Source organism: Phaenicophaeus curvirostris, chromosome 2 (assembly GCF_032191515.1).
Source record: "Phaenicophaeus curvirostris isolate KB17595 chromosome 2, BPBGC_Pcur_1.0, whole genome shotgun sequence".
In the NCBI taxonomy this organism is placed as follows: Eukaryota; Metazoa; Chordata; class Aves; order Cuculiformes; family Cuculidae; genus Phaenicophaeus; species Phaenicophaeus curvirostris.
The window spans coordinates 107,408,568-107,436,121 of NC_091393.1; the positions used below are offsets into that span (position 1 = coordinate 107,408,568).

Here is a 27,554-nt window from a genome sequence, read left to right on the forward strand (position 1 = left end):
TCACCTCCTCCCCACTTCACAAGGGTAGGCCAGCCCTAAGCATCTGGGTATTTGCAGAAGCAGACAGACAGCTGCTAGAACTGCACACATGGCCTGAGCTGCTGTTCCCAACTCCAGCAATTGCAGGCAGGATACATCGCAGATTGCCAGATGGAAAGCACAGACCCACCACAGCAGAGACACCTCCGTGGTCCAAGACGTGATGCTTCAAGATGTCCAAGGGAAGAAGAGACAAACAGCAGAGGGAAACAGGAATAAAACAAGCTACAGGGTTAAAAGGAGAAGCAGGTACCGTAAATTTGCTGTATCTCAGTCCCAAGTGAAAATCCCTCCTGCTTTTTACATTAATCAGGGCACTTAAAACTCACCCTAACCAGCTGCTCCCACATCCTTTGTCCAGCTCCTCTCCAAAAGCCCAAGCTGCCCACTAAGAAACAGAGCAAATACGTGCAAGGGTTTGCAGACAAAACCAGGGACCTTTGGAAAACCCCACACAGAAGCAAGCACCCCTCTCCCAGCACAGAGGCAGCTGTGCTTTACAGTAGGACAGTTTCCAATGTTTTCCTTCTCCGTGCAGACAGGGGATTTCCTGTCCTCCATGGCAACCACCTCACATTTACTGAAGGCGGCTGTGCCAATAATCTCCACAGCAGAATAAAAAAATTTTAAAGTGGCACTGCCTGTTAGCTCAGGGCTTCCAATTTGCAGACGTTTTCCACACCAATGCTCCAAACCCACCTAAAATTTGTGAGTGGGGGGTAAGTCTCCAGTGCCACACCGCCCACAAAAGGGGAAGCACTTACTGGGCCAGTGCTGGTCCAATAGTTTCAAAATGCAACTGAGCTGAGCGTGCCTGGTGGAAAAGGAACTTGGGGTGCTGGTCAACAGCCAGGTGAACACAAGCCAGCTGTACACCCAGGTGGGCAAGGCAGCCAACAGCATCCTGGCTTGGATTAGCAGTGCTATAGCCACCAGGAGTAGGGAAGAGATTGTATTCAGCATTGGTGAGGTCACGTATCAAATCCTGGGTTCATTTTTGGGCCCCTCAGTACAAGACAGACATTGAGGGGCAGGAGCATGTCCAGAAGGAGGGTAGCAGAGCTGGGGTAGGGTCTGGGGCACAAATCTTATTAGGAGTGGGTGAGGGAACTGGGATTGTTTAGCCTGAAGAAGAAGAGGCTGAGGGGAGACCTCATCACACTCTGCAGCTCCCTGAAGGGAGCGTGTAGTGGGGTGGGTGCTGCTCTCTTCTCACAAGTAACAAATGATAGGAAGAGAGGAAATGGCCTCAAGTTGTGCCAGAGGAGGTTTAGATTGGGTATTAGGGAAAACTTGTTCACCGAAAGGGTTAGCGGCCACTGGAACGCTGACTCAACCACTTCTGTCAGCAGCCCATCCCTGGAGATATTTAAAAGACTGGTAGATGAGGTGCTCAGAGATATGGTTTAGTGGACAGGCATAGTTGGACTGAAAGGTCTCTTTCAAGCAAATGATTCTATGGAAGTCCTCCCCTTTCCGTCTCCCTTGCACAGGCCTGGGTGCTCCTCTGCTCCAGGAACACAGCTACAGCGAGCTGAATTGGCAAAGAGCCCATCTTTGTTTTGGCCCATCTCGTGCCATTTTAGCGAGTTACATCAGCTTGGCATGAGGCCACGCGAACATCGGGACCAGCCCAAGGGATGCAAGAGGAACAAAACAGGAGGGGAAGCGAGGCCATTCCCTTCTAGTGGTAGCGAGAACATAATGAAACTACGTCTGTCGTTGTCTCAAATTCAACTAGAGAAGTTAACAATACTAGTACATCTCCGCTAACCTACTCATTGCCTCTCATGCCTAAAGAGGTTTGGTTCAGCAAGGTTTTCAAGGAGGAGCAGCTCAAAAAAGAACTGTAAGTCCCCAGTGACACCAAACCTGCATTACATTTTTGGGTTAGGCTAAGCCAGAGACAAGGAAGCCGTTTGTTATTCTCAAGGGAGATAGTGGTCTAGCACTAAACAGGAACCTTAAATTTCATTACTTCCCGTGCTTTATACCAGTGAATCACACTCTCTGGGGTGTTCCCCCACACAGAACAGGCTTAGGAAAGTCTTTAAGTAACAGCAAAGCAACATTAAACACAAGAAACAGTGAATGAGAATTCCTTTACTGATGGGGAAGACTTGTACATCCTTACCTAAAAGACCTTATTGCTCTCTGCAGCTCCCTGAAAGGAGGTTTTAGCAAAGCAAGGTGGGTGTTTGCCTCTTCTCCCAAGTAACAAGCAATAGGACAAGAGAAAGTAGCCTCAAGTTGTGCCAGGGGAGGTTTCGATTGGATATCAGGAAAAAATTCTTCACTAAAAGAGCGGTGAAGCCTTGGAACAGGCTGCCCAGGGCAGTAGTGGAGTCTCCATGCCTGGAGGTGGTCAAAAAGCATGTAGACATGGTGCTTTCTGATGTCATTTACTAGGCACAGTGGTGTTGGGCCGACAGTTGGACTGAATGATCTTAGAAGTCTTTTCGAACCTTAATGATTCTATGATGACTTCTATGAACAGAAGTCATGGTGCTGCAAGCAGTTACATGCACACAATCTGGATGCTGTGCTCTACATTTGAGTGCTGACATGAAGCTAAAGCATCAGCAGAGAAGCATCCACAATGCTTTACTACCTGCCCAGGACTCTACCACCCCCTCCTGCAGAAAGCGGCCTTGAATTCCACTGCCAAGTAAACCAAACCCACAAAAAAAAGAGCACCAAGTCATTGAAAAGGACACATTTCACTGCACTAGAGCAGAGGCAGCACAGTCACGCCAGCAGTTACCACCTCTCCACAGAAAAGCAGTAAACCATAGCCTAGGGACAGCCAGACTAAAATCACAAGCACTCATTTGACTGCTTCCAACAGCAGCCAACCAAGACAGCAGGAGCTCTGGAGTGGAATTTCAGACCCAAGTTAAATTTCTCGGTCTGACAAAAACCTCCTCGTGTAACAACAGGCAAATCCCCTTTCCACACTCTACCTGAATCCCCTCTTGTAAAACAGGCACTGTTCTTGCTTGTCTGTTCAAGTTACAGAGCAGTCCTAGCAGAGACTATTTTTAGCACGCAAGCACGACAACCCAGCTGAGCTGGACTCTGATCTCAGCTGGGTTTTCTCATTGGCTTCAGAATATAAAAAGTAAACAAAAAGCAAGGCTAAGCCCACACCATAGCATTTAATAACAGCTGAACCATAATTTTGAGAAAACAGTAAGCTGCAGGTCCAAAGCTGGAGCCAGGCAACAATCTGAGGGATTAAAGTGGATCACCAGTGCTTGCATTAATTCATCAGTGACCAGTGAGCTGCAGATAGACAGATTTCAAATCCATTTTAGATATTGCACCGTCACCCAGCAATGACGCAGGTGTTTGAGAGCACAAGGTAAAATAACTCATAACCACACTCCAGACATAAGAGCAAGTGCTGGGATAGCAGGAAAACACTGAAAGCTACATCAAAGAGTGGGAACTCTGCAGAGTTCTGCTTCACAGCAAAAACAAGTGGCTCCTCCTAATCTTTTCAGAGAGATTGCAAGTGCCAGAAACTATTAATACCTGCCAAGAAAACTTCTCCAGCTCTGTGTTTTGAGAAATTGGCATTTGCTGCTATCAGAAGCATAGCACAAGGCTACAAAACTGCTAAAAGGCAGGGCTTCAGATTAGAGCTCCCTTACAGAGCATGCTATCAGGAAGAAACAAGATGAAACGGAGAGAAGCTGAATAAATTGGGAGCACATTTAAAAAAGAAAACAAAAAAAAAAAACCCAAAAAAACCACAACCAAAAACTAGTCATGATGAATCTAATTAAAACATCAGTAATCATCCCAAGATAAGCCAGGCTGCAGCTCAATTCCTGGCCCCCATCTAAACACCCCAGTAAGGGTGTTTAGAAGTGCCTCAAGCTTGTGATGCTGCAGAGCCACTGTAGGAAGCAGAGAGCCAACAACAATTCGCCCAAAGAGTCCGTGCTAGCTCTTCAAGGATTTCTGTATCCCAAAGGCATAGGTGCCACTCTCTGCTTGGCTTACCAGCCTTAGCATCAGTGATCTGTCTTCTGAGGACCAAGGGTACTTGCATAAGCCATGGCAAACCATCTTCCTTGAAGTACACTCAACTCTTAATCATTCCCCTTCTACAGCTACAAAACTGTTTTATTACACCACCTGGAATCACAATCTTGTGCAACAGGACACACTCTTTTATCCAACCAGGTAGGTTCCCATCTGCACTTTTCCAATATCTAGGTACTGCAAACTCCCCAAGTACAGTCGCCACCTGTTTCACCCACCCCAAGGATGCTTTTATTTCAGTATGTCCAACCTGCTGCAAGCATCATACTAAGACTGGAGCCTGCTGCATCCAGCTATCCAGCTATCCTGCTGCTAGCCTCTCCTAGATTTGCACTGGGATCCAGATCCACTGCTCTGCTCCACTGAAAACAGCCAGCCAGACACCAGCAGCACCCAAGGACTTGATTCTAGCACACTTTGCCTACACCATCCCAACAGTCATTGCCACTTTCTGTGAGCAGAGGCATGCTACTGCTGTCCAAGGACGTGAATCACTTTACTCCAGGACTGAGCACACAGCTGGATTCCTCAGGATCTGCGCTTTTGTTGGGAGGATGAGAAACATCTGCTCCTCCCCAAGATGGAAGAGAAAAAGCTAGACTCCAGACTTACAATGTGGAGAAGGGAGTACTGTGTCCTGTAACATCCTACGCAGCCCGGTGGCTGAATGCCAGTAGAAACATTCTCCCTGGGAGGGCAGTTTCTCAGGGCTATCTCCCATAACACAGGCCACAAGCATAGCACCAAGGCACAAGCAGATGCACCGCTTATCAGCCATGTTATGAGAATACATCCCTGACTCCAGGCTGAAGAGCTGCTACTGGGAGAACCCCAGCCTGTTTTCAGGCAAGGCAAACTGGACTAACGCAGAACTTTTGGAAAGAACACTGCTGGAAGGGATTGCAGAGAACCAACCTAAGCACTTGTGCTGCAGGCCAGTGGCACACTTACCTCCATCTGCCTTCATCAACAACACTAGAGCTGATGTCAAATAATCATTAGGAAACTCATCCAAACATTTATTTCTTCCTAATATTTAATCTAAATCTCCCCTCTTTCAGCTTAAAACCCTTCCCATTCATGCTATCCCTGAACTCCCTAATAAAAAGCCCCTCCCCAGCTTTCCTGTAGGCGAGGCAGAAGAAGTGACATCAGATGTGAAAAGCCATGCACCACAACTGCCATCACAGCTATGAGGCTTGTGCCTGTTCTCCAAACCCACTTTGCAACCCAGAAACTAGAACAACAAGCTTGTAAGGGTAAACTGCTTTACAGATATGATCAGTAGATATACACTAGAGTCAACCAGCCTTTCAAATACAATCTCAGAAATGTTTCTAAAAGCTTGTTTTCATATTGACTGTAGTCTGCATTGTTACACTGACCGGCCAGTGCTGACCTTTGTTCTGCTAAGGCTTTATTCAAGGTTCTGCTACAAGGGAAGCCAGGTCCAGCCATATTGCAACAGTTAACGAAAGACTTCTGTCCTTCCTTACAAGCAGACTGCTCACGTGCAGCTAATATCTCTATCAACACACATCCAGCTGCCAGGAAAGACGCTGGGTAAGCAGCAGCCTTCTAGGGCTTCATTACAACTCGGACTGAGGGCACACGTCGTGCAATTCGCCACCAGCAGCTGTCCCAGCCTGCCACCCACTGGCCTCCAGGAACTTCATCTGAGCTGTGACTCGTATTTTCCAAGTCAACGCGCTCCAGACGTGGAAGATGACTGCAATGCCCTCCACTGGTATAGCTGAGACAATACAGCTTCCTTCAGAGCAACGGTGTTATTGGCAGACACTGCTTCATAGCTACAGTTTCTTGCAGTTATTGTGAATTACATCAGTATAATCCCATAAATAGACCCAGTCTTTTGCATACTTTTAATCTGATCAGATTAGTATTTTAATACAAGTCAAACTATGTCAAGAATTTAGAGCACAAACATCTCACAGAAAAGCTCTAAAAATATTTTAAAAGGTCAAACTTTTAAAGCTTCGAGTATCATTACTGCCAGTACCCGATGACCACCATAGTCTAGACTGCTTCTGGAGTAAGGACACAGTGTTGTCATAGAAGTACTAGTGCAGCTGCACCCTTCCTCTGAGCAAAGTAAGAAAAGCCTTTGAAGCGAGTTGAAGAGGTTTAGCATAAACAGAATCAAAGCTCGGCTTCTTCAGACTCAGCCCAAAGTTAAGTGCATAGGCCGCAAGTTCCTCACTAATGACTTTAATTTCCAATGACCACTCAGCCTCTGGCAGTGGTTTCCTAAGGACCCAATACAGAACAGTATTTTACTGTAAGAAAAAGCATAAGCAAGATGCTACTTATCCTGTGCCACAGCCAATAGGTGCAAAAGGGCATTAAGCAATCATGACTTCCAAGAGCCCCAGCACACTAGAAACTCATCCTGGCACAGCTGGCAGAGGAGCAGATCCTAGGATGAAGCAGCTAGAATTTAAGGCAAGAGGCACACTGTGCATATCTAGGAAAAGCCAAAGCTTTGCCAGCATTTTGTCCCTGCTCACTGAAGGAGGGTTGGACGAGATGATCTTCATGGTCCCTTCCAACCCAAACCATTCCATGACTCTACAAGCTGTCCCAGCTTGAGACCACCAGGACAAGTGGCTATGAATTTGCATGCCATCTGCCATAGGTGACAGTGATGCTACCTACCAGCTCTCTTCATCTTTGTGGCCTCCTCAGGACTTGCTCTTAACAGATCCCTGCCCTTCCTATGCTGCGGATTCCAGAAGTGAACACAGGGCTCCAGGTGAGCTTCATGGGAGCAGAGTAGAGGGGGAGAAGTTGACATGATTTCATGTCAACACTCATTCAAAGAACAAGCATATTGAGTCAAATATTTATCTATAGAGCTCTGAATGAAAAGATCCAGGTGATGAGCAATTTGTGATAGGTCTGTGCCTGAAAACTCAGTCTATCATTTCACATCCCACAAAATCTTGCCATACAACAGCTTCTGTATCAGACATTTTTATTCACTGTATTGCCCAAGTGTACAAATACTGAATGTAGTTATAGAAATCCAAAATATATTGTAGTAGAAATCTGTCTGGGAAGTGGAATGTTAAGATATTTGCTTTATAAAATTACTACACTTGCATAAGTCACTCCCACTTGCAAGTTTTAAATATATTTGGGCTATGAAGAGACAGATTACTTTATGATCCTGCAAAAAAGGAGTCTTCAGAAAACATTTTCTGCTATATTAAGTCAGTCAACAGCAAATTGATTTCTTACATTTGACTCATTTTGAGTTATCAGCCAGCAGGATGTTAGCTACATCCAGACAATTCATACACAATTCAGCTCTCATCTATACCAGGAAGGTCAACGTATCACTACCAAAATATTTAAGTATTAGTCAAACAGAATCTCAGTGACAATATTTAAGCTAATGAAATTAAGCCAATAAGTTTCCCCTGGTCATTGAGTGCAACTGACGTTTTTTCACATTTTCAGAATAAGGCGCCTTAGGTCTTCAATAAATCAATGCAGCTTTGCAGAAGAGAGACATTGTTCTGGAAAGGAAAAGAATTAGTTTCAAGTAAGTACATCTGATAATTTAAATCCTGCCTTCCACGATGAAGTAGCTTCCAAAACAGTAGGTCCCTCCCAGGATTTTGTAGCCTGTGACAATGCTAAAGAGCTTATACTGCACAGAAAAGCATTTAAGCAGTAAGCATCAAAACCTCTTCCTGTGGGCTGGCATCCATGACTTGGTTTGTGGGAAAGAGGGGCAAGGGATAGAGTAGTAAGTTTTGAAGTGTGTCAAACTGAGCAGCACTGTCAAGCCTTTTATGCCACGCAAGCTCAGCAGTGAAGTAGCTACCTGCAGTGAAGTCCAGGACTTTCAGGGAGCAGGAAATTAGACTTTTCTTCAAAAGAAGCTGAGTATGCAGTTACCTCTTCCTGTGGCTTCCTGCTTTGTTCTCTATACTAAATTAGCAGACCTCATAACCTGTGTGCAGTTTTCCTGGCTCAAGCTGGCAACGCACAGTGTGGTCTTCACAGCCTACTTTAATCCTGCTCAGACTTTCTGCATGGGAGGGATAAGACTGTCAGCATTTCTTCTGTGTATGCACTACACCTACAGATTTTCACTTCCTTTCCTTCCCCTCTTCAGGTTTCAGCTAAGGAGCCCAACTGTTCCATTTTATAGTTTCTAGTTTTAAAGGGGACCCAGCAAAACCTCCAAATCACACACTACTCATTTCTCTCAAGAGGTGCCTGCTAAATTCCAAAAAAAGGACACACCTTTGCATGTTTTATTTCCAGTTCTGCCATTTCAATTAGGTTTTTGCGGAATGCTGCTATTCTCTTCTGTTTGAAGCTCACCAGTTCTGTAGGAAAGAAAGAACAAAGACAAGACAGATGTACAAAGTGTGACTGAACATTCAGTAATGCCCCAAGTTCTGTTACATAGTTCTAGTTACAGTATTTGACCACAAAGATTCAGGAATTAAGTCTATGCTTCTAGCCAGAAGATGCATTCATCACATAACACTGACATCTCAGTGAGGACACAGACAGCTTGTCTAAGACAAAGGCTTTGTAGGAAGATAACTGGAATAAAAACAGAAGCAAGCTCTGAAGAACACTTAAAACCCAAGAACATTAAGGGAGCAGCACATGTATCATGAAAGCAGGCTTCATGTTTTATATTGCGGTTCTTACAGTAGATGCCTTTGCAGGGAAACTGAGGCACTCAGCTGTACTGGGACAGAGCAAAAGCCTGTTTGCACAGTTCTAATGGAAATACCCAGAAGCTTGAGTAGTTACCTTCAGGTGGAGGCCAAGAACAAGAGTTCAGTCTGGAAAGCAGAGACTAGGGGCTTATAATTAAAGCTGGTCTAATAGTAACATTGCTCTGCTTCAGACAATTATTCTTAATGTTTAGCTGCATTAAATTTTACAGGTATCTATACTGCTCTAGGGATGTCAGGACTATTTGCTTCAGGAGTGTATTCAGAAGCCTTCAGTAGTTGAAGATCAGAGGGAGACCTGGATCTCCCTTCAGCATAAATACAGCAAAGCCTGGTTTTACCTTGTTTTGCAGATTCTGAAATCTTTTCAAACTTCTGACAGCATTCCTGTTGATGCGCCTCAGCCAGCCTGACATCCTTGCTCTTTAGCCTGGCTTTATCCAGAGCTTTGTTCGAGTTTTCATAGTTGATAAGAGCCTTTGTGCGTCTGTGCAGAAGATCCTGAAAGCAGACACGAGGAGCATATCAAAACCTTAGGAGGATCACTTCCCAAACTGAGGTTACAACTACCCTCTCAGCAGGAGATTTCACTTTCAGTACCAGATTCTGCTGCTTCCAACAAGCTATTTAACCTGCTCTGCTCTTAACATTGCAACAGCTGCTTTTCACTACTGAAGTAACAAATATTCAGGACAGCCACAGGCACCTTAGTCAAGGAATTCTGAGGGCTACTGGAGGCAATGCTGCTTCCCTTGAAGTAGCTTTATCCTTCTATAAAGTGGGCCTCTCCACCCAGAAGTAATAGCACTTCATTCCCTCAGTCTACTTCCAGTAAGGGACACACTATCATTTATTTCTTTGGAGACCTGGCAGTGTGAAGCACTATGCAAACCTAGACAAGAAGCAGTACAGCTCTCTGCCAATTTCTTTCTAATCTAGCTGCAGCACAGTTTTGATGTCTAAATAGCAGTGAACCACATAGAGGGAGCCTGCAGTGAATGCTCCAGGGTATATGACATTAGAGTTACAACACTAGATGAAGAGGCCCATCAGGTTACACCTAGATACCATTTCTCAGCATAGTCATCCCCTTGCCAAGCCAAGTATAAGTTAGAAAAAAGCTGCTGGCAAGGCTTTTGCAGTCACATCCGCTTAAACTCCTCTTGAAAGCCCAGACTCCAACAGCCTTATCATGGATATACAGTAACGTTTGTAAGCATTTAATTGACTGGGATTCACACCAGGGTTTTTCATCAGTCACCATTGGTTTTACTGACAAGTCATGAGTACTCAGGCGGGGGAAGGGTCAGAATGACATTGCAGACTCAAATTCTGTTTGTTCTAGCTTACTTACAGAAACCTATTAAGTTCTTCTCCTCTACATGCCAAAGAAACTTGTCAGAGATCTTAAACAGCCCTTCTGTAAATAGGCTAGACTGCAACTACCCAATATATAGATCCTATATTCTGCCGTGATTCAGGAGTGCCAGGCTTCTTAAGTAAAAGAAGGGTCCTCTGTCCTATCTTCTCAATGCACAAGGAACACCACATGAAAGTCATGATGCCTGTAATAAAACTAAGCTTCAAAAAAAAAAAAAAACCAACAGAAACCAACCAAACATTCTCACCTTTGCAGCTTCTATATTGAGCATGTAGTATCTCAACAGTTCAGAGAGCTTCAGGTCTTCATCAGACGAAACTCTACTCTCAACCTTCTGCAGAAGAGATCAAATAATTGGTGTGTAACAGGATACAGCAACATCCAAATTCAGAGATTCTTTTTCCCCTCCCAAAGCTTCTCTTACCCTGAGTTTCTCAAAGAGCTCAGCAACTTTCAACAAGTACCTAGGGGAAAAAATAGCAGAAGTTTTAAATACTTTTACTTTGATAAATGCCAGAATCTACTCCCAGGAAACTAAAATGCTGAAGGATGGAGCTTACTTCTCCATACAGACACAGACAACCACCTGAGAAGAAATCTAGTCTAACCAATGACCTGGACAAAAGGTTCAGTGTAAGTGGTGCTGATTCCAGCCTAATAGACTAATAGGTGAACAGCTAGACACCATTTAAAGTAACACTGACATCCAGATCAGAAAGGTCTTGTGGAGAATTACCTTGCTGTTGCTTTCCAAGAGTGACGAACAGCCTTGTTTCTTCAGCTATATACTTTAACAAGGTCTTGGTAAACTGATAGCAAAGTTTAGAGAGGTGGAAAAATTCACCTCAGAAAAGGTGATGAGGCTTCCATAGCTTTAAAAAACCTGCACTATCTTCTGGACCTTTGAAGTTCCAGAAGATAATACAGGCTTAGCATAAACTGTGGTTGTACTTAACAGCACTTTAGAACAGAGGTGCATAGCCCCCTTCTCCCATATTCTCTGGGACTTTGTAACCTGAACAAGAATTCAAGGAGACGTCTGTTTAGAATGAGCTTTGATGACCGGCACAATTCAGCTCCAGGGCACAACTGGCAGAAGATCAGCCAGTTAAGTCAGATCCAACTGACAGATTTAGATCTGCCACACAAGAGAGGAAGAAAGTTTCAATACCACTTGCTGGAAATCAAAGAAACTCAAAACAGCTATTTCTCAAACCCTTGGATTTTCAGGATGAACTTGATATTCCCAGGCTCAGGATATGTTTATGAACAGTAAGAATTGCTTACCTTTTGATAACTGTAGGTTCTTCTAATGCCAGGCTGTTCATGCAAGCTGAAGTATAAATATAATCATCTGCAACATCTGCAAGAACAAGACAAGGTTTTCAGGCTGAAATCAGCAAGACTGCAAGGCCTTTAGAAAGGTCTTTGAAAAGATTCACTTTTATGAGATCTTGTCATCTTATCTGCTTTTGCACATGCATCCTTGATTCTGCTGTAGTAGATTACAAGAAAAATCTTCTCTTGCTCAAAAAAGTCTTCTACTTCCTGAAAGAGAGTATGACCTGTTAAGTCAGCTCCATTACTGCAGAATACAAGCTCTTTTCTATTTTGGGAAGGGCTAAATAACCATAGCTACCTGAGCTTTGTGTCAAATATCTGCTGAAGAGCAGCATTCAAGACAAGACCCTAAGCCAAGGCTTTGGAAAGCTAAGCTGTTTGGCAAGTTTCTTCTTCGTGATGATGTGAAGACAGACTTGACACTCAACTATTCAACACTGCAGGCTCTCTGAAGCAACTAGTAAACTGGTATCAGAGGGCTACCAACTGCTACAATTTTATTTCCCAGGCCCACTGCAACATTAGCTAAGCAATGACGAGTTTACAAGCTTGCTTCACACTCACAAACAGTATACGTGCTGTGACATTTCAAGATCGTGTTTAGGACAGCAAGTCTATTAGAAAGAGCTAACATGGAAACATGATAGAAAAGCTGAAGCTGGACCAGCTACAGCAGTCTTTGGTATTTGGTTTCATCTAATGCAAGCAGAAAGCCATAAATCACATTTGTTCAGAGCTCCAAAGTAGACAGAAGTCACAAGCACATTTGTTGAAGGTGCAATTCCTTCCTCCCCACCAGTGTCAGGTGTTAAGATAGCTCTTGGGCATTCACCAGAACCTTTACATATCCACTTAAATTTGTAAACTGCCTATAGCTTCAATGCCTTATTCCTATAGGAGTCAAAATTAACATAGGCTACTCCATTCAACTTGGGAGAGCGGCAACAAGGAAGGTTAGCATTAGTAACAGCCTCACACACAGTGAGCCTGAGGCAGACAACCTCCCTGGAGCAGGTAGCAAGAAATCATCAACATTAGGCTAAGTAAGAGGTAAACCAGTAACCTTACCTTGACTCCAGAGAAGAGAACTTCATCAGCGCTCTTCACCACACTTTTTAAAAAGCCACCAAACACCTCTTTCGTGTTTTTTCTCCGAACACTCAGCTGCAACAGAGAGGCCAGGACAGCTTTAAAGTCATCCCAAGGTGGAACAAAAAAGTGACTATTTGACACTCACTTTCTTAACATCATTTATATCTAGCATACAACAGAGCAGGCCAGTTTCCAAGCTCTCCATAACACCTACATGACCTGTACAAAGAAGGCTCATGTAGCCAATAGCTTGACTTGAACTTGAGTTCAAGTATTCTGTGCCACAGATTTTTCCCATTCCGCAGAAACAGCTCAGTCTTTGCTTACTTATCTTGGGTCACAATCCACCACACAATTTGTTGTAACAAAACAGATGCAGCACTACCTTTAATACACCTCCATTTTTCCATTTTAGAACTATGCAACACAGCACAGGTATATCTGGATCATAGTTTCCTAACCAACCTGACTAGGATTAAGAAACACAGATTTATAGCAGAAAGAGGTCTAAAGGTCAGACCTTCATCCTTTACTCATCTCACAGAAGTACTGGCAATACCTGTTTGCTGGTACTGCACATAGATTTACCTAACATTCTGACTGTGCCTAGAACTGAAAGAAAAAAAAAAGTCTTACATCCTGATCATACTCCAAGAAAACATGAAAATTGCGATCTTTGCTGAGCACAGGATGAGAAGCAATCCGCTGAAGGAAAATTTCATGTGATGATACAGTCTTCTTGAAGACAGCGAGGTATTCACTGAAAGGAAAGAACAGATTGAGACCCTCTTGTACTGCTTTCTGTATACAAAGAACTGCTTTAAGTTTATCCAGTGAAAATACTCAACATCACACTTCAGTAATACCCAGCTAGTGATAGAGAAGCACTTTTCAATCTCTTTAGCTAGGAAGTTTGCCATTTTGAGAGAAACTTCAGGGAACACCCCAGCTCCAGGATTTTAAAGATGATGCAGCAGTAAACACCCTTCCAGTCACATTCAAGATCAGTCACTAACAATTAAGCTGCTCTCCCAAATGGCTTCTCTACATCCTGCTTTTGGCAGCAGACTAATTTTACTTACGCTTCTAGCTCTTGCTTCATTTTGGCAAACTCTTCTTTTGTCATAGACACTTCTCCTTCCCCTAACTTCTGCATCTTCTCTCTGGGACCATCAAAGTCTGGCTTTGAAGGTGCTGGAGGTATCTAGCAAAAGAATTGGTTAGTGATAGACACTAGCAAATGGAGTTTTGAAAAACCACTTCTAGCCTTCTCCAGGAGGCCCTTTTGCCTGATCATGGCAAGCCAGCAAGGCTCTACACCCAGGAATTCTACAGGCATGTTTGGCCCCCATTTGCCTCTTCCAGCTCTGTGCTAGCTCTGCCCTAGGAGTGAAATCAACTGAGAGGAACAGCCTCTGTAGTCCACCCCATAGCCAGCCATCTTCTGTGGCCCACAGGGCCTCCTAGAGAACCAGGAAATAAAAGCAACTATACTTAGAGTGTTCCACTGTTATCTATGGGCAGATATCACCACAGAACAGGGAACTTGCAGAGCATCAAGCTTTTTTGCTGCTCCAAGCTATATGGAAAGTCAAGATAAAGCCATACCACTCAAGCTGTTTGGGAATCAAGGCAAAAGGAAGCATAGGAAATACCCAAGTCATGAAATACTATCATTGGTAAAGCCAATTTCATGCCCTTGCTAGTCTGCGCTTTAAATCACCATAGTTTCTCCTTTAGAATTACATTTTTTTTAGGAAGTACTTACAATGAGTCCTGCATACTCTTCAGTTTCAATGAGCGTGTCATGCAGCCACACAAAGTCTTCATGCTGCCTTGTAACAGAGAACTCAGGGCTTTGAAAAGCTGGTAGCGTAGTCTGGAAGAGAAGATATAGAAGCCCTACTGTTTTGTAAATTAGTGCTTTTAGAAACAGTTCTGTACTTTCCCAAAGGAAGCTATTTTGCCTAGTAAAAGCCTCGCCTACTCCCTTTTAGCTGAGCTGGCACTCGTTTGAAAGCCTTACTACTAAGAAGGCTATTTTAAGAAAAGGCACTGTTGTGAAACAGCATTAATGCAGTTTATTTTGTCAAGTTTCACAGTAACTGGTTTCCCCACCCCTACCCCCAGCCTTCTGGTGTCAAGCTAGGATTCCTCAGCAAAGCCAGCCTAGTGTATCAGCTACTGCGGCTCTAAATAGAGAGTGTCCAAGTCTTAAGAAAACTGAAGCTTCTGCATATATATACACAAACCCTCCAGCCACCTTTAAGTGGAAAAGCTTCAGCTAATTAGATTTCCTTCATTGCCAAGCCCATCTTTACAGGTATGTATATTGCAAATACAGAATATACTTGCATTAACACTTATGAAGACCACTTTCTACCCCGTGATCTTACCTTAGTGTGCACAGTGAACTTCACTCTGTCCTTTTCACTCAGAGCATCAGGAATATCAATTTGGAGAGAAGGATCAACATTCAGGTCTACAGATACAGACCTCAGCTGCAACAGAATTCAGAGCATAAGCCTTGGTCAAGCATCAGGTAGGTTTAGTGAAGCTAGACTGGTCATCAGCTGTCAACAAGAACCACATCACTGAAAAAACTGGCAAATGCCAGTTGCATATGGACAAACACAACAGCCTTGACACCACCTGTGACAAACCTTTCCTTCCAAACACAGGAAAAGCCTTGCTAGCTTAAAGTCTGAAGAACCAACGGTTAGAGTTCACACTAGAGGTATTTGGGAAGTCTTCTCTCCAAAGAAGCATCCTCCTCCCAGTACTTTTCCAACTGGTTTTCTCAGAGCACATTAAGCCAAAGCCTTTTATGCCACTTAGATGATAGCAATAACCCTAGTATTCTCTTTTCATTATCCTGTGCCTCCACAACATGACAGAACAGCTGCCCTCAGGGAAAAATGGGGAATGAATCCTTTTAGGCTCCCATCAAGTCTAAGTGCCAACTGCTTTCCAGAAACAGGACCAAAACACAAGAACACTGTGGCACTGGTGTATGCACCCTTTTCAGTCTATCTGGCATCAGGTTATTAATTGCTGCTGGAATGCACATTCACTGATATAGAATGCCCCAGTAAGGTGGTACTCAAGGATATCTGAACTTTCCCTTATAAAAAGCTATCTATCATTTGTAATTGCAAACCTCTTCCTCTCCTAAATCCAGGTCTTGTCTCATCCTTTCTAGACAAGAGCTTTGTGTCTGGCAACAATTTAATGCTATTTGTTTCCACTTAAAGCAGCTGGGAAGAGGTTTCTGAGCATGGAGCATGCTGTGAGATGGACTGTTTACAGGAGGCCTCAGAGCATACCAGGTTCAATAAAGACCAGACTCACCTTCCCAGCACTTCAGACAGCCCTTGAACAGAGCCAACATCTTCCTTCAGGGACTTATTTCTTTATCTCAAAAGCTTACTCTCTAAATACAATTTCAACCATACTTAAAACTTTTCTAGAGCAGTGAAATAACCCTCTCAGCTGAAGATGCTCTAGGTTACACTCCATCAACATCCTCACTGGATGTTCCTCACAATGACAGCACTCTGACTCAGAGCAGAGGAGGCCTTGATGTTCAGCATGCCACCCTGTTCTGGGAAGCCAGGGAAATGGCCAGGCTGCACTTACAAGCCATGAGATTCAGCACGGTCACCAGCTCATTTCTCCCTCTGGTTTACAATTTGAACTTCCTTTATCAAGTTGTACTTCACTGCTTATGGTCAACCACTGAAGACAAATGGCTTCAATTCTCTACAGAACTTCAGAAGCAAGCAAAAAAATTTAGGCATATCCAGCAGAAATTAGAATTAATGCATACATCTATTTCGTACATCACATAAAAGTCAATTCCTTGGTAGCTATGGAATCTGTGAGCTACTAGACACTAGCAATAGCCAGCTTTAGTCATCCATATTCCAGAAGCACGCAGGAAACTTATCCCATTGAATTACAGTGGTTCCTGTGCTACAAAACTTGTCTTCTAAGAGGTCCTCCCTTCAATGCTGCAGCCTCACAAATCATTCTTCTTTGCTGCATAAGGGAGAAACTGCAAGAGATCAAGGTCACAACACAGGAAATTTGCTGAAGGGTAACCATCAGAGCCAGGTAGAATCCTGAGTTTATCCTTCACAAAGGTAATTCCAAATGCCATCCCAGGAAAGCAAGCATGAAAACTGGGCTATGTTGTCTCACCACCCTGCAGCATAAGAGCACACAGACCCCACTAACCAGGAACTTGCCCTGACCACTGCCTAAGCACAAGTTTCAGCCCCAAAGCCAATAAGGAAACAGTGCCAGACAGCATCTCAGCAACCCTGTCACATCATAGACTTACACTGCCTTAAGCTTCTGTAAAGCTGCATAAGAACTGCTGAGAGGTTGCCCTTTACCAGGTGAAGCTTCGCTTCCAAAAGCTTTGGAGACTCCCTCCCGCTAGCCTGGCCATCTGTGTACTCAAGCCACAATCCAGAAGACAAGCCTCCCCGGCTGCCTGCTAAGGACCACGGCTGTCAGGCCAGCATGCATCTCCCTCTATCCAGCCTATCCCAGTCTGGATTCCCACTGGTGGTTACTTGCTACGACAGGCCCTGGGGCACCCTAGTCACTGTACCCTCATCCACTTAACCACACTAAAAGACTGCTGCATGCTAGCTGTTAGCCAGAGTTAGGAGGTACTTCAGCCGAGATAGTTGTAAGGTTTAAAAAGGAGTATGGAAAGATATTCCATACAGCATATTGAGCTTCCCATTCTCACTTCCATAGGACGGAAGGTTTTTATCCCACCCTGGGTGCTGCCTTGGCTGCAGGCATGAACATTGAGCTTACAGAGTGTGCCCTCGAACGCAGTTCTTTGCAGTTCCAGCACTGCTCACATGCACATGGACATGGTCGGACTCCTACAGGACAGCTGCTTCTCTCCAGCCACTTTATAGGACAGATTATATGCCCCTATGGGTGTGTGATCTGAGGACTTGCTAGGAAGGCTCAGACCAAACAGGACAAGATGCATGGTTCAGAGGTCACCAACACTGGTTTAGGCAGAGGCTGCCCTATTCAAGCACTAGAGGAAGGATAAGCAGAAAGGCACCACTGGTTCCACTGGGAGCACAGCTCCCTGCCTGTTGTCAACTAAAAAGGCAAGTCAGTCAGTGTTTCCCAGCCAGATAACACCAGCAACCAAAGCAGAGAGATGCAGATGCCAGTGTTTTGCATCCTGCTTACTTATCTTTACTGTCCAAACAGGATCAGCAGTGCTAACAATATGAACTGCTGAGTCTGGAAAGTACGATAAGCCAAAGGAAACAGCTTCCTTTCAGCCAAACCAAGGAAAGGATTACACAAATCAGCCAGTCCTGAATTTATGAACTTTTAGAGTGTTGTGAAGAAAGCAACCTGTGATTAGATCCTATCCACACACACCATCCCATGGTTGGTAGTTGCCTGCACAAGGGATGGGCACATACGGACATAGGATGGTACCGCTCTGTGGATTAAAGCAGTGCACATGTCCTGAAACTCTTGTATCTCTCCTACCCTAAACATCTGCTGCAAGTGTACATGATTCAGTCTATACTTAAAGGTCACTGCAGGCTCAAACACCAAGTATACCACTGTTTGAAGACAGTATAGGATTATTCTATCCTTCAGTGAAGGACTGGGAGCCACGTGAAACAGAGGATTATAAAACCACTGCTGTGCTCAAGTCCTGTGAAGGTCACTGTGGGCTCCTAACTCCAGGGCAGAGACCTGCACAATTGCAGCAACAAGGCTCAGACTACAAAGATAGCATTCACACTGCCTTCAGGAGGACAAAGAGCTTTGCTGCCCTTATAGGAAGCACTAGGGCAGCATTTCTCCAATGAACTTGAGCTGTTATCACAGCTCTAGGAGTGCACCTAGAGCAGACATTCCTCATCAGCCCTTGGTCAACACAAGCATCTGCTCCTGCAGCAACAGCAGCTCATCATTCAGGACCTTCCATTCTACCATCCCTCCTACAAGCAGGAATGAAGACTAACTTGCTTATGGTCACGTGAAAGCTGTGCAAAGCAGAGGAATTAAACTTTCACCTCCAGGGCCCAGGCTTGTTCCTTTATCACAGCAGGCACCCACCCCAAGACCTTCCCAGGAAGCTACTCCAGCTCAGCTCTCTAGCCTGCCATGCCTGGACATCATTGCTTCCTCCCTGCACTCAAGGCCATGGGCAAGAGAACTGAAGCTTCCCTATCCCAGTTACCAGAAACTGTCCCAAACATCCTCAGGGCAGGGATATTCCTGGATGTGGTCTTCCTGGACTTCAGCAAAGCCTTTGACACAGTTTCTCACAGCGTTCTGCTTGAGAAACTGTCAGCCTCTGGCCTGGACAGGCGCACACTCTCCTGGGTGGAAAACTGGTTGGCTGGCCGGGCCCAGAGAGTGGTGGGAAATGGTGTGAAATCCAGCTGGAGGCCAGTGACAAGTGGGGTTCCCCAGGGCTCAGTGCTGGGTCCAGCCCTGTTCAATGTCTTCATCAATGACCTGGATGAAGGCATCGAGTGCACCCTTAGCAAGTTTGCGGACGACACTAAGCTGGGTGGAAGTGTCGATCTGCTGGAGGGTCGGGAGGCTCTGCAAAGGGATCTGAACAGGCTGGACCGCTGGGCAGAGTCCAATGGCATGAGGTTTAACAAGGCCAAATGCCGGGTCCTTCACTTGGGGCACAACAACCCTATGCAGTGCTACAGACTGGGAGAAGTCTGTCTAGAAAGCTGCCTGGAGGAGAGGGACCTGGGGGTGTTGGTTGACAGCCGACTGAATATGAGCCAGCAGTGTGCCCAGGTGGCCAAGAAGGCCAATGGCATCTTGGCTTGTATCAGAAACGGCGTGACCAGCAGGTCCAGGGAGGTTATCCTCCCTCTGTACTCGGCACTGGTGAGACCGCTCCTCGAATACTGTGTTCAGTTCTGGGCCCCTCACCACAAGAAGGATGTTGAGGCTCTGGAGAGAGTCCAGAGAAGAGCAACAAAGCTGGTGAAAGGGCTGGAGAACAGGCCTTATGAGGAGCGGCTGAGAGAGCTGGGGTTGTTTAGCCTGGAGAAGAGGAGGCTGAGGGGTGACCTCATTGCTCTCTACAACTACCTGAAAGGACGTTGTAGAGAGGAGGGTGCTGGCCTCTTCTCCCAAGTGACAGGGGACAGGACAAGAGGGAATGGCCTCAAGCTCCGACAGGGGAGGTTTAGGCTAGACGTTAGGAAAAAATTCTTTACAGAAAGGGTCATTGGGCACTGGAACAGGCTGCCCAGGGAGGTGGTTGAGTCACCTTCCCTGGAGGTGTTTAAGGCACGGGTGGACGAGGTGCTGAGGGATATGGTTTAGTGTTTGGTAGGAACGGTTGGACTCGGTGATCCGGTGGGTCTCTTCCAACCTGGTTATTCTGTGATTCTGTGATATAATCCAAGCTTAGCAGCTGGTAAAATATTATTCCTTACTTGCAGCACATGCCCACTGGAGCAGCACAGTGGGGAAGCAGCTGGGTCTGGCTGCAAACTGAAACCCTCATCCCAACCCAGCAGTGCTGCCACTTTCACCTCTCATTTCTCCTTCTCAGAAACAACTTAAAGGCTGCTGGGTTGCAGTAACTACAACAACTGCTACAGCTGCTCTGACCCCTTCCAACTCTAGGCTCAGATCTCTTCAGTTACTTGGATTGGGATCCCTGGGGTTTCTTGAACATCCAACAAACATTCCCCTGTTCAGCGACAACACTGTCCACAACTGTCTGACCTGGAAGGTAGAACAAGACATCAAGCAGAGCCCTCCAGTCATCACATTGATTAATGTTTCTAGGTGTCATAACCAGAAGACTAAAAATATATATTACAGTATTAATTAGGACAGTATGATAATCACCTGATCTGGAAGTCCAAGAGAAGATACATCAGAGAGCATTACTGTGATCACTCTCAGGTAGACTTTTACAGCACTTGCTTAGAGATGTTAAAAAAAAAAAAAAACAACCAAACAAAAAAACCCAACCTTGAACCATTTAAGTATAACCCAGTGATGGCCATCAGCTACCAGAAGCTTCAGCTTGACAGACAAAAGCTTGACAGACAAAAGCTTCTGGTTGGGCCTCACCCAACACAAACACATCTTCACAGTTGCAAGCACCCACTGGAAGGAAATGCCTTCAACCACTGCAGCCACTGGGTTCTTCTGCATGGCCTGAACTGCTTTTACAATTCTGCCCTTTAGCATCAGTTCTGGATGACTCGCTGTTACTTTTGCACCCTAACAAAAAAAAAACTCTGCCAGTGCAGCAACTGTGTACAACATTCAATTGCCAGCAAAATAAGAATCTATTTGTTCTCCAATTCAGGTTAACCCAGGGGTTCTCCACACAGCTGGGCTTCCAGAAGGAGCAAGGAGTCATTCCACAAGGGCAGAGCAGTCTTTCTAATTAAGCCAGTTTAAGCGTTCTCCAGAGAGCACTAAAAGATCATGATGTTTTCTGGCAGTTTATAGAGAACCTTCGGTTCCAGAGGGCCTCATTTCAGCATCCAGAAGTTAATCAGCAGGCTTTCAGAGTACCTGGCCAGCAGATGTGAGTAGCATTAGTTTCTGGTGCTGAATGTGACTGAAATACAGTTCAAGTAGCTTAAGTTCCCTTTAATCAAGATACTAAAAATACATTTAGAACAACACAGCACACATGCAGCAGTGAAGAGCCAGTACAGTAGATGCGAAGCGTTGATTTTTGCAGCCTTCATGATAGACTTGCTCTTAGCTCTGACACTGAGCTGGAAAAGCCTTGAAGTAGTCAGAGTTACAAACATACAGGAAAATCAAACCAGTCTTCTTACACGCAGTCTTCACATTGCTACTTACGCTACAGAAAATGTTTTCCCAAATCTCTGCCTTTGGAACGTAGAATTTCAATGATGCAACGGTTTAATTATTTTGCTTGAAAAAAAAGATAGAGGGAAAATCTAGCACCCCTGAAATGGCACCAAGTGCAGCACCTGCCAACTGAGCAGAAGGCAGTCTCTACAGCCAGAGCACCTGTGGCCACTGGTTGCGAAATAAGCTGGCCCGATTACCCAGCTCTCCTGTCAGAGCTATCTGTGCATCACCCTGCAGGAAGCAAGCAGTCACACACCTCCTTACAGAGGGCAAGCGCTGTGGGAAGGACGCTATCAGCATTCAAGGATCCCATATTCCAAGCAAAAGCCTTTCTTGCTCCACCTCGCAGCACACAGGACACCTCCACCCAACCCACCATACGCTCAGATAGAGGGGTCAAGCAAGAGCCTTGGCAACACAGGTCAAACCCTCCCTGCCACAGCAGCCTGCCTGCAGAACATAGCCTACAGCTAAGTGCTTTTAGCCCCTATGCCTTCTGTAACGTGAAGCATGCCCAGCTAAAGTGGAAACTGCAACAGAAATGAGCCCTTAAAGCCACAGTCAGCATCTACAAGAACGTTTTGCTGACTTCCTGCAGTGAGGCCGGAGCCGGTGGCGAGGAGTCTCAGCAATACAGCCTCACCACATGCTTTTAACCTCCCATGGATCTGAAATGGTGTTATCAGCACAAACCACTGTTCCAGCTTCATGGAGGCTGTACACCCTTGACAGCATATTATCCTTATTCAGTAGCTTCCACCTTGCTAGCAGTTCAACTCCCTACTTGCTTTTGGGCCCAGCAGCACGCAGAAACTGTTTTCCAGGAAGACCTAGCAGTTGTGTTTTGTTTTTTTTTTTTTTTCCAGAGCACATAGCAGTTGACCAGTGGTGAGAACCACTGTTCAGAAGTGATAACAGCAGGTCCCAGGCTGTAACAGACTGTTTAGTCTTCCACTGACTGTTCTGAGAAAAAGAGGCTATAACACTGTCAGTATTTTGATCCAGAACAGTTCAACTCCAGACTGAAGCCATCACAATAGTACCAAACCACTGACATTAAGAAATAGCAGGGTATTTGCACAAGCTTAGCTTGGCAGTCCCACTACTTGCTTCACTTTCTGAAGTGCCTTTTCCTTCCCATGACAGATTACACCATCTTTCCCACTGCACTTCCAATCAACCTCATCCCACCCTCCCTTCCTCTTCCTACGTATCCTGATCCTTTCCAGCTTCACCACCTCAGGGTCAGTTTTTAGTTTATACTTACCAAAGATTCCTAACTCAAGGCTAATTCCTAACAAAGTTTCTCTTAGAGGCATTGACTTTATCTACTGGCCACACACCAATTCCATGTTGCTGTTTCCTTATGTAAACAGGAACAGACAAGATAGAGTATTTCTATCCTCCCCCCTGTTGCCGGAATCTTAAGACACCTCTACAGCCTGAAACAAGCTAGTTAATCTTTGGCCATTTAGCGTTAGAGTTAAAAGCTACTCCACCCTCGCCATGGGAATATTTTGCCCTCCTTCCAGTATTCCTGTCTGCTAAGCGAGAAAGGGCACATAAACAATTAACACTACTAACTGCTGCAAAACAGTTGATATTTTACCTTCCTCTCCACCTGCAGGTTACACAGGGCTATAGAAACCTTCAATCAGTATTCTTAAAAAACAGATAATTGAACACTAACAGTTTCACACACAGCAGAAAGGTTAAAGCACCAGCTAGTTCACAATTAAAAGCAAATAACTAGAAAACACCCATTCAACAAACTTTTGTCAGTTCTACAGGATCAAGATTGTTTTAAAAGATGTAAATGCAAGAGAAGCAGACAAAAGGAAGGAATCTAAAAAGAGTTATCCAAGCAGGTGTATTTATAGCCCTCAACTCAGCTAAAATACATCCTCCAAAAGGCTGGGCAAGAAGTAATGGCTTTAAACTAAGGGAGGAGGGATTTAGACTGGGTATAAAGAAAAACTTTTACAATGAGGGTAGTGAAACACTGGCACAGGTTGCCAAGGGAGGTGGTGGAGGCCTCATCCTTGGTAACATTTGGCTCAGGTTGGAAGGGGATCTGCACAACCTGATCCTGTTGAAGATGTCCCTGCTCCTGCAGAGGGGTTGGACTGGATGACTTGTGGAGGTCCCTTCCAAGCCAAAGCATGCTATGATTCTAAAAGGTTGGAGAAAACACAGACTGAAAAGACTTAAACACCCTTAACAGCTTAAAACAGAGGTCTCTTTCCTGCAAGTGCTTAGTCACAGTGCAAAACCACATTCAGGTGCAACACTATGAAAACAAACAGGCAGCTCAGGCAGTTACAGGACTGTCTTACCCTATGCAAGACAGCTATCGAACCAGGTAGACTGGGTAGATTGAGCCAGGCAGCTCGTCCAGCATGAGAAAGAACCTCAAGCACTGTCTACATACACGGACATTCATTCACAAAGTTCCTGTTTTAGCATTTGATTTGCATTTCCTCAGAGAAGTCGAGAGCCTTAACATCAGGCAACACCCCACACTCCCTCAAAGACAAGACATAAGCTTCCCCGGCACTTCAAGCTTCAACGCTGCTACACAGAGAAAGCAAAACCAAGCCAGGTGGCTACAGGACAGGGAAAGGGAAAAGGTGCCACAGGTGAAGTGACAGTTGACAGCCTAAGGAACACGAGCCACATGGCCAGGAAGGCCGGTCAGACGCACCAGGTCCCCGCAGAAGCACCTAAGAGGCTTCATCGCTCCCCTCAGCCCCAGGTCCCGAGGAGCAGGCCGGGCTCCGCGCACCACACGCCCCCCTGTCCGCAGGCCCCGCTCCCTACCTGCACTCCCTGCTGCCAGCCCTCCCCTTCTCCTCTCCTCCTCCCCATCCCGTTTTGCTTCGTTCTCCCTCTTTTTCCCCCCTCGGGGGCGGCGCCCCCGGCCGCAGGGACCAGGAACACCGGGGCTGGGAAACCAAACACCGACGGCAAAAACGCCAAAGCGGAGAATCCCGAGCGCCCGTCCCCGCCGCGGTAGAGGGCGAGGAGCCCCCCGCACGGCTCGCCCCGGGGCTCACCTTGCCGTGCGCGTCCTCCCGGAGCAGAGCCATCGCGCCCAGGCTCGGCACCACCAGCCGCTCGGCGCCCGCCCCGCCGCCGCCTCCTCATAGAGCGCGGGGCGGAGCCGCCGCCGCCACACCCCCACCGTCCCGGCAGCCCCCGCGCCTGAGGCCGCCGCCGCCATCTTGGTGGAGGGCAGGGCGCTGGTTGTCCTCAGCTAGCGCAGGCACAGAAGGGTTTGGGGTTGGAAAGGATGTTGAAGCCTGTCCAGTTCCAATCCCTCTGCCATGGGCAGGGACACCTTCCACCGCATCAGGTTGCTCAAAGCCCCATCCAACCTGGCCTCGAACACCTCCAGGGATGAGGCAGACTTCTCTGGGCAACCTGTGCCAGCGCCTCACCACCTTCACAGGGAAACATTTCTTCCTAAGATCTCATCTACATCTCCCCTCTTTCAGCTTAAAGCTATTCCCTCTCATCCTGTCCCTGAGAGGAGGTTGTGGTGCAGTGGGTGTTGGGCCTCTTCTCCCAAGTAATAAGTGATAGGATGAGAGGAAATGGCCTCAGGTTACACTAATGGAGGGTTAGGCTGGATGTTATGAAAAAATTCTTGACACTGAGAGTGGTGAAGCATTGGAAGAATCTGCCTGGGGAAGCAGTGGAGTCTACATCTCTGGAGGTGTTAAAAAACTAGATGTGGCACTTTGGGACATGGTTTAGTAGGACTGGTGGTGTTGGGCTGACAGCTAGGCTGGATCTCTAGAGGTGTCTTCTAACCTCAATGATTTTATGACTGCCTGGGCAACCTGTTGCCAGTGTCTCATCACCCTCACAGGAAAACATTTCTTCCTAAAATCTCATCTCAGACTCCCTCTTCCAGCTTAAAACCATTCCCTCTCATCCTGTCCCTGCACTCCCTGATGAAGAGCCCCTCCCAAGCTTTCCTGTAGCCCCTTTTAGTACTGAAAGTTTGCTCTGAGGTCTCCCCAGAGCCTTCTCTTCTCCAGGCTGAACAACCCGAACTCTCTCAGTCTGTCCTCACATTGTGGAGGTATTCCAGCTCTTGGATCATCTTCGTGGCTTCCTCTGAACTTGCTCCAACAGATCCATATCCTTCCTGTGCTGAGGACTCCAGAGCTAAATGCAGGACTCCAAGTGGAGTTTCATGAGAATGGAGACGAGGGGAGAATCCACTCCCTTGTTCTGCTGGTCTCACTGTTTTAGATGCAGACCAGGACATGGTTGGCTTTCTGGTCTGCAAGCACACATTACCAGCTCATGCTGTGCTTCTCATCCACCAGCACTGCAAAGTCCCTCTCATCAGGGCTGTTCTCAATCCATTCTCTGCCCAGCCTGTATTTGTGCTTGGGATTGCCCTAACAAGATCATGAAATCATAGAATCATTTGGCAGGAAAAGACCTTTGAGATCATTACAACTCCAACCATACATGTCTACTGTTAAACGATACCCCTGAGCACCTCGTCTACCTGCCTTTTAAACACCTCTAGGCATGGTGACTCCACTGGTTCAGTGGGCAGCCTCTTCCAGTGCCTGATAACCATTTCAGTAAAGAATTTTTTCCTTCTACCCAATTTAAACCTCCCCTGGTGCAGCTTGAAGCCATTTTCTCCCAACTTATCACTTGTTACTTGGGAGAAGAGACCAACACCCACCTCACCACAGCTTCCTTTCTGGAAGCTGTAGAGAGTGATTAGATCTCCCCCCCACCAACCTCCTCTTTTCCCTGCTAAACAGCCCTGGTTTCCTCAGTCGCCTCTCAAAAGACTTGTTGTCTCGACCCTTCACCAGCTCTGTCCTCCTTCTCTGGACATGCTCCAGCTCCTTAATGTCCTTCTTGTAGCAAGGGGCCCAAAGCTGAACGCAGGGTTGGAGGTGCAGCCCCACCAGTGCTGAGCACAGGGTGGCGATCCCTTCCCTACTCCCGCTGGCCACACCATGGCTGATGCAAGCCAGGATGCTGTTGGCCTTCTTGGCTGTGGGAATTAGTTGATAAGCTTTGCTGCAGCTGGTGTGCATGTTTAATTATCTTGTCATATAAATCTGTCATGTATTGAGAAATAATATGTAGACGATATCCAGACATGATGCTTAGCTGTCTAACAAGATACAGTTGGCAACAATAACCTGACAGGAGTCTCTGGACATGGTTGAATACGCCAAAAATATAATGAGCAACCTTGAAGAGATTTATAGGAGTCTCTGGACGTGGTTGAATACATTCTTTGTTTGAAACTAGTATAAATACTCGCTGTTTTTTGTAGGACTTTATGCCTTTTTTAGAAGGGCATCCAATTCAGCACTGAATTGTAGAATAAAAATATTATTATCTTTGCTTCGAAGACATTGTCCTTTTTAATATTTTACCAATGAATGAGTGTTTCTCACATTGGCCACCTGGGCACACTGCTGGCTCATATTCAGCCGCTGTTGACCAGCAACTCCAGGTTCTTTTCCACCAGGCATCTTTCCAGCCACTCTTCCCCAAGCCTGGAGCGCTGCACGGGGCTGTTATGGCCCAAAGCCTGGCCAGATCACTCTGCAGAGCCTCTCTGCCCTCAAGCAGATGATGGCGTAACGTTTCTTTTTTATTTTCCTTTCCTTGTTTTTAAACATTTGTGGTTAGAACTTTCAAAGAACGCTCATCAAGCCACAGCAAGATCTCGGAGAACTACAAATCCCAGCAAGCCGCGCGGGGGGAGCCGGGCGGGACGCGCATGCGCAGGGGTGGGAAAGCGCGCATGTCTGAAGGGGGGCGGCGGTGGGCGGGGGTTTATCAAGGGGCGGGGTTGTGCGCGGAGCGCGCGCGCACCGGGGCGGCTGCGGCGGGAAAGGCGGCGGAGAGAGAGCAGCTGCCCGTGAGGCAGAGGGCTGTCGGGCCGCCCGGAGCTGTGGAGGTGAGATGTCGTTCCTTCAGCCCCGGCCCCGCCAGGCCTGGGTGAGCTGAGGAAGAGCAGGCGGTTGTTGGGC

At 46.1% G+C, this 27,554-nt stretch overlaps 1 protein-coding gene across 2 annotated transcripts; it reads right to left on the minus strand.

Moving 5' to 3' along the window:
* Positions 1 to 7,065: 7,065 nt before the first annotated feature.
* SNX5 (sorting nexin 5) lies at positions 7,066 to 24,692 on the minus strand. Of its 2 annotated transcripts, XM_069850315.1 has the most exons (13): positions 24,582 to 24,692; positions 15,030 to 15,134; positions 14,402 to 14,512; positions 13,716 to 13,837; positions 13,270 to 13,393; positions 12,610 to 12,705; positions 11,643 to 11,748; positions 11,488 to 11,563; positions 10,625 to 10,664; positions 10,448 to 10,534; positions 9,161 to 9,320; positions 8,371 to 8,456; positions 7,066 to 7,634 (listed from the first exon to the last, which is right to left on the minus strand). In XM_069850315.1, the coding sequence occupies exons 1-13, from the start codon at positions 24,612 to 24,614 to the stop codon at positions 7,587 to 7,589; spliced, it is 1,194 nt and encodes a 397-aa protein (XP_069706416.1). In that variant the 5' UTR covers positions 24,615 to 24,692; the 3' UTR covers positions 7,066 to 7,586. The 2 variants fall into 2 exon arrangements, with proteins under 2 accessions (XP_069706416.1, XP_069706417.1); XM_069850316.1 differs by lacking the exon at positions 24,582 to 24,692 and having other exon boundaries at positions 7,067 to 7,634; positions 14,402 to 14,535.
* Between the last annotated feature and the right edge of the window lie 2,862 nt (positions 24,693 to 27,554).

Bases quoted from the DNA above. Each gene is read 5' to 3' on its own strand.
- SNX5 (XM_069850315.1), bottom strand. From the start codon at position 24,614: ATGGCTCTGCTCCGGGAGGACGCGCACGGCAAG. The intron at 13,838-14,401 runs GTAAGTACTTCC...TTCTTTTGCTAG, and splicing joins AAGAGTATGCAGGACTCATT to ATACCTCCAGCACCTTCAAA. The intron at 8,457-9,160 runs GTAAAACCAGGC...TCTTTCCTACAG, and splicing joins TTCAGAATCTGCAAAACAAG to AACTGGTGAGCTTCAAACAG.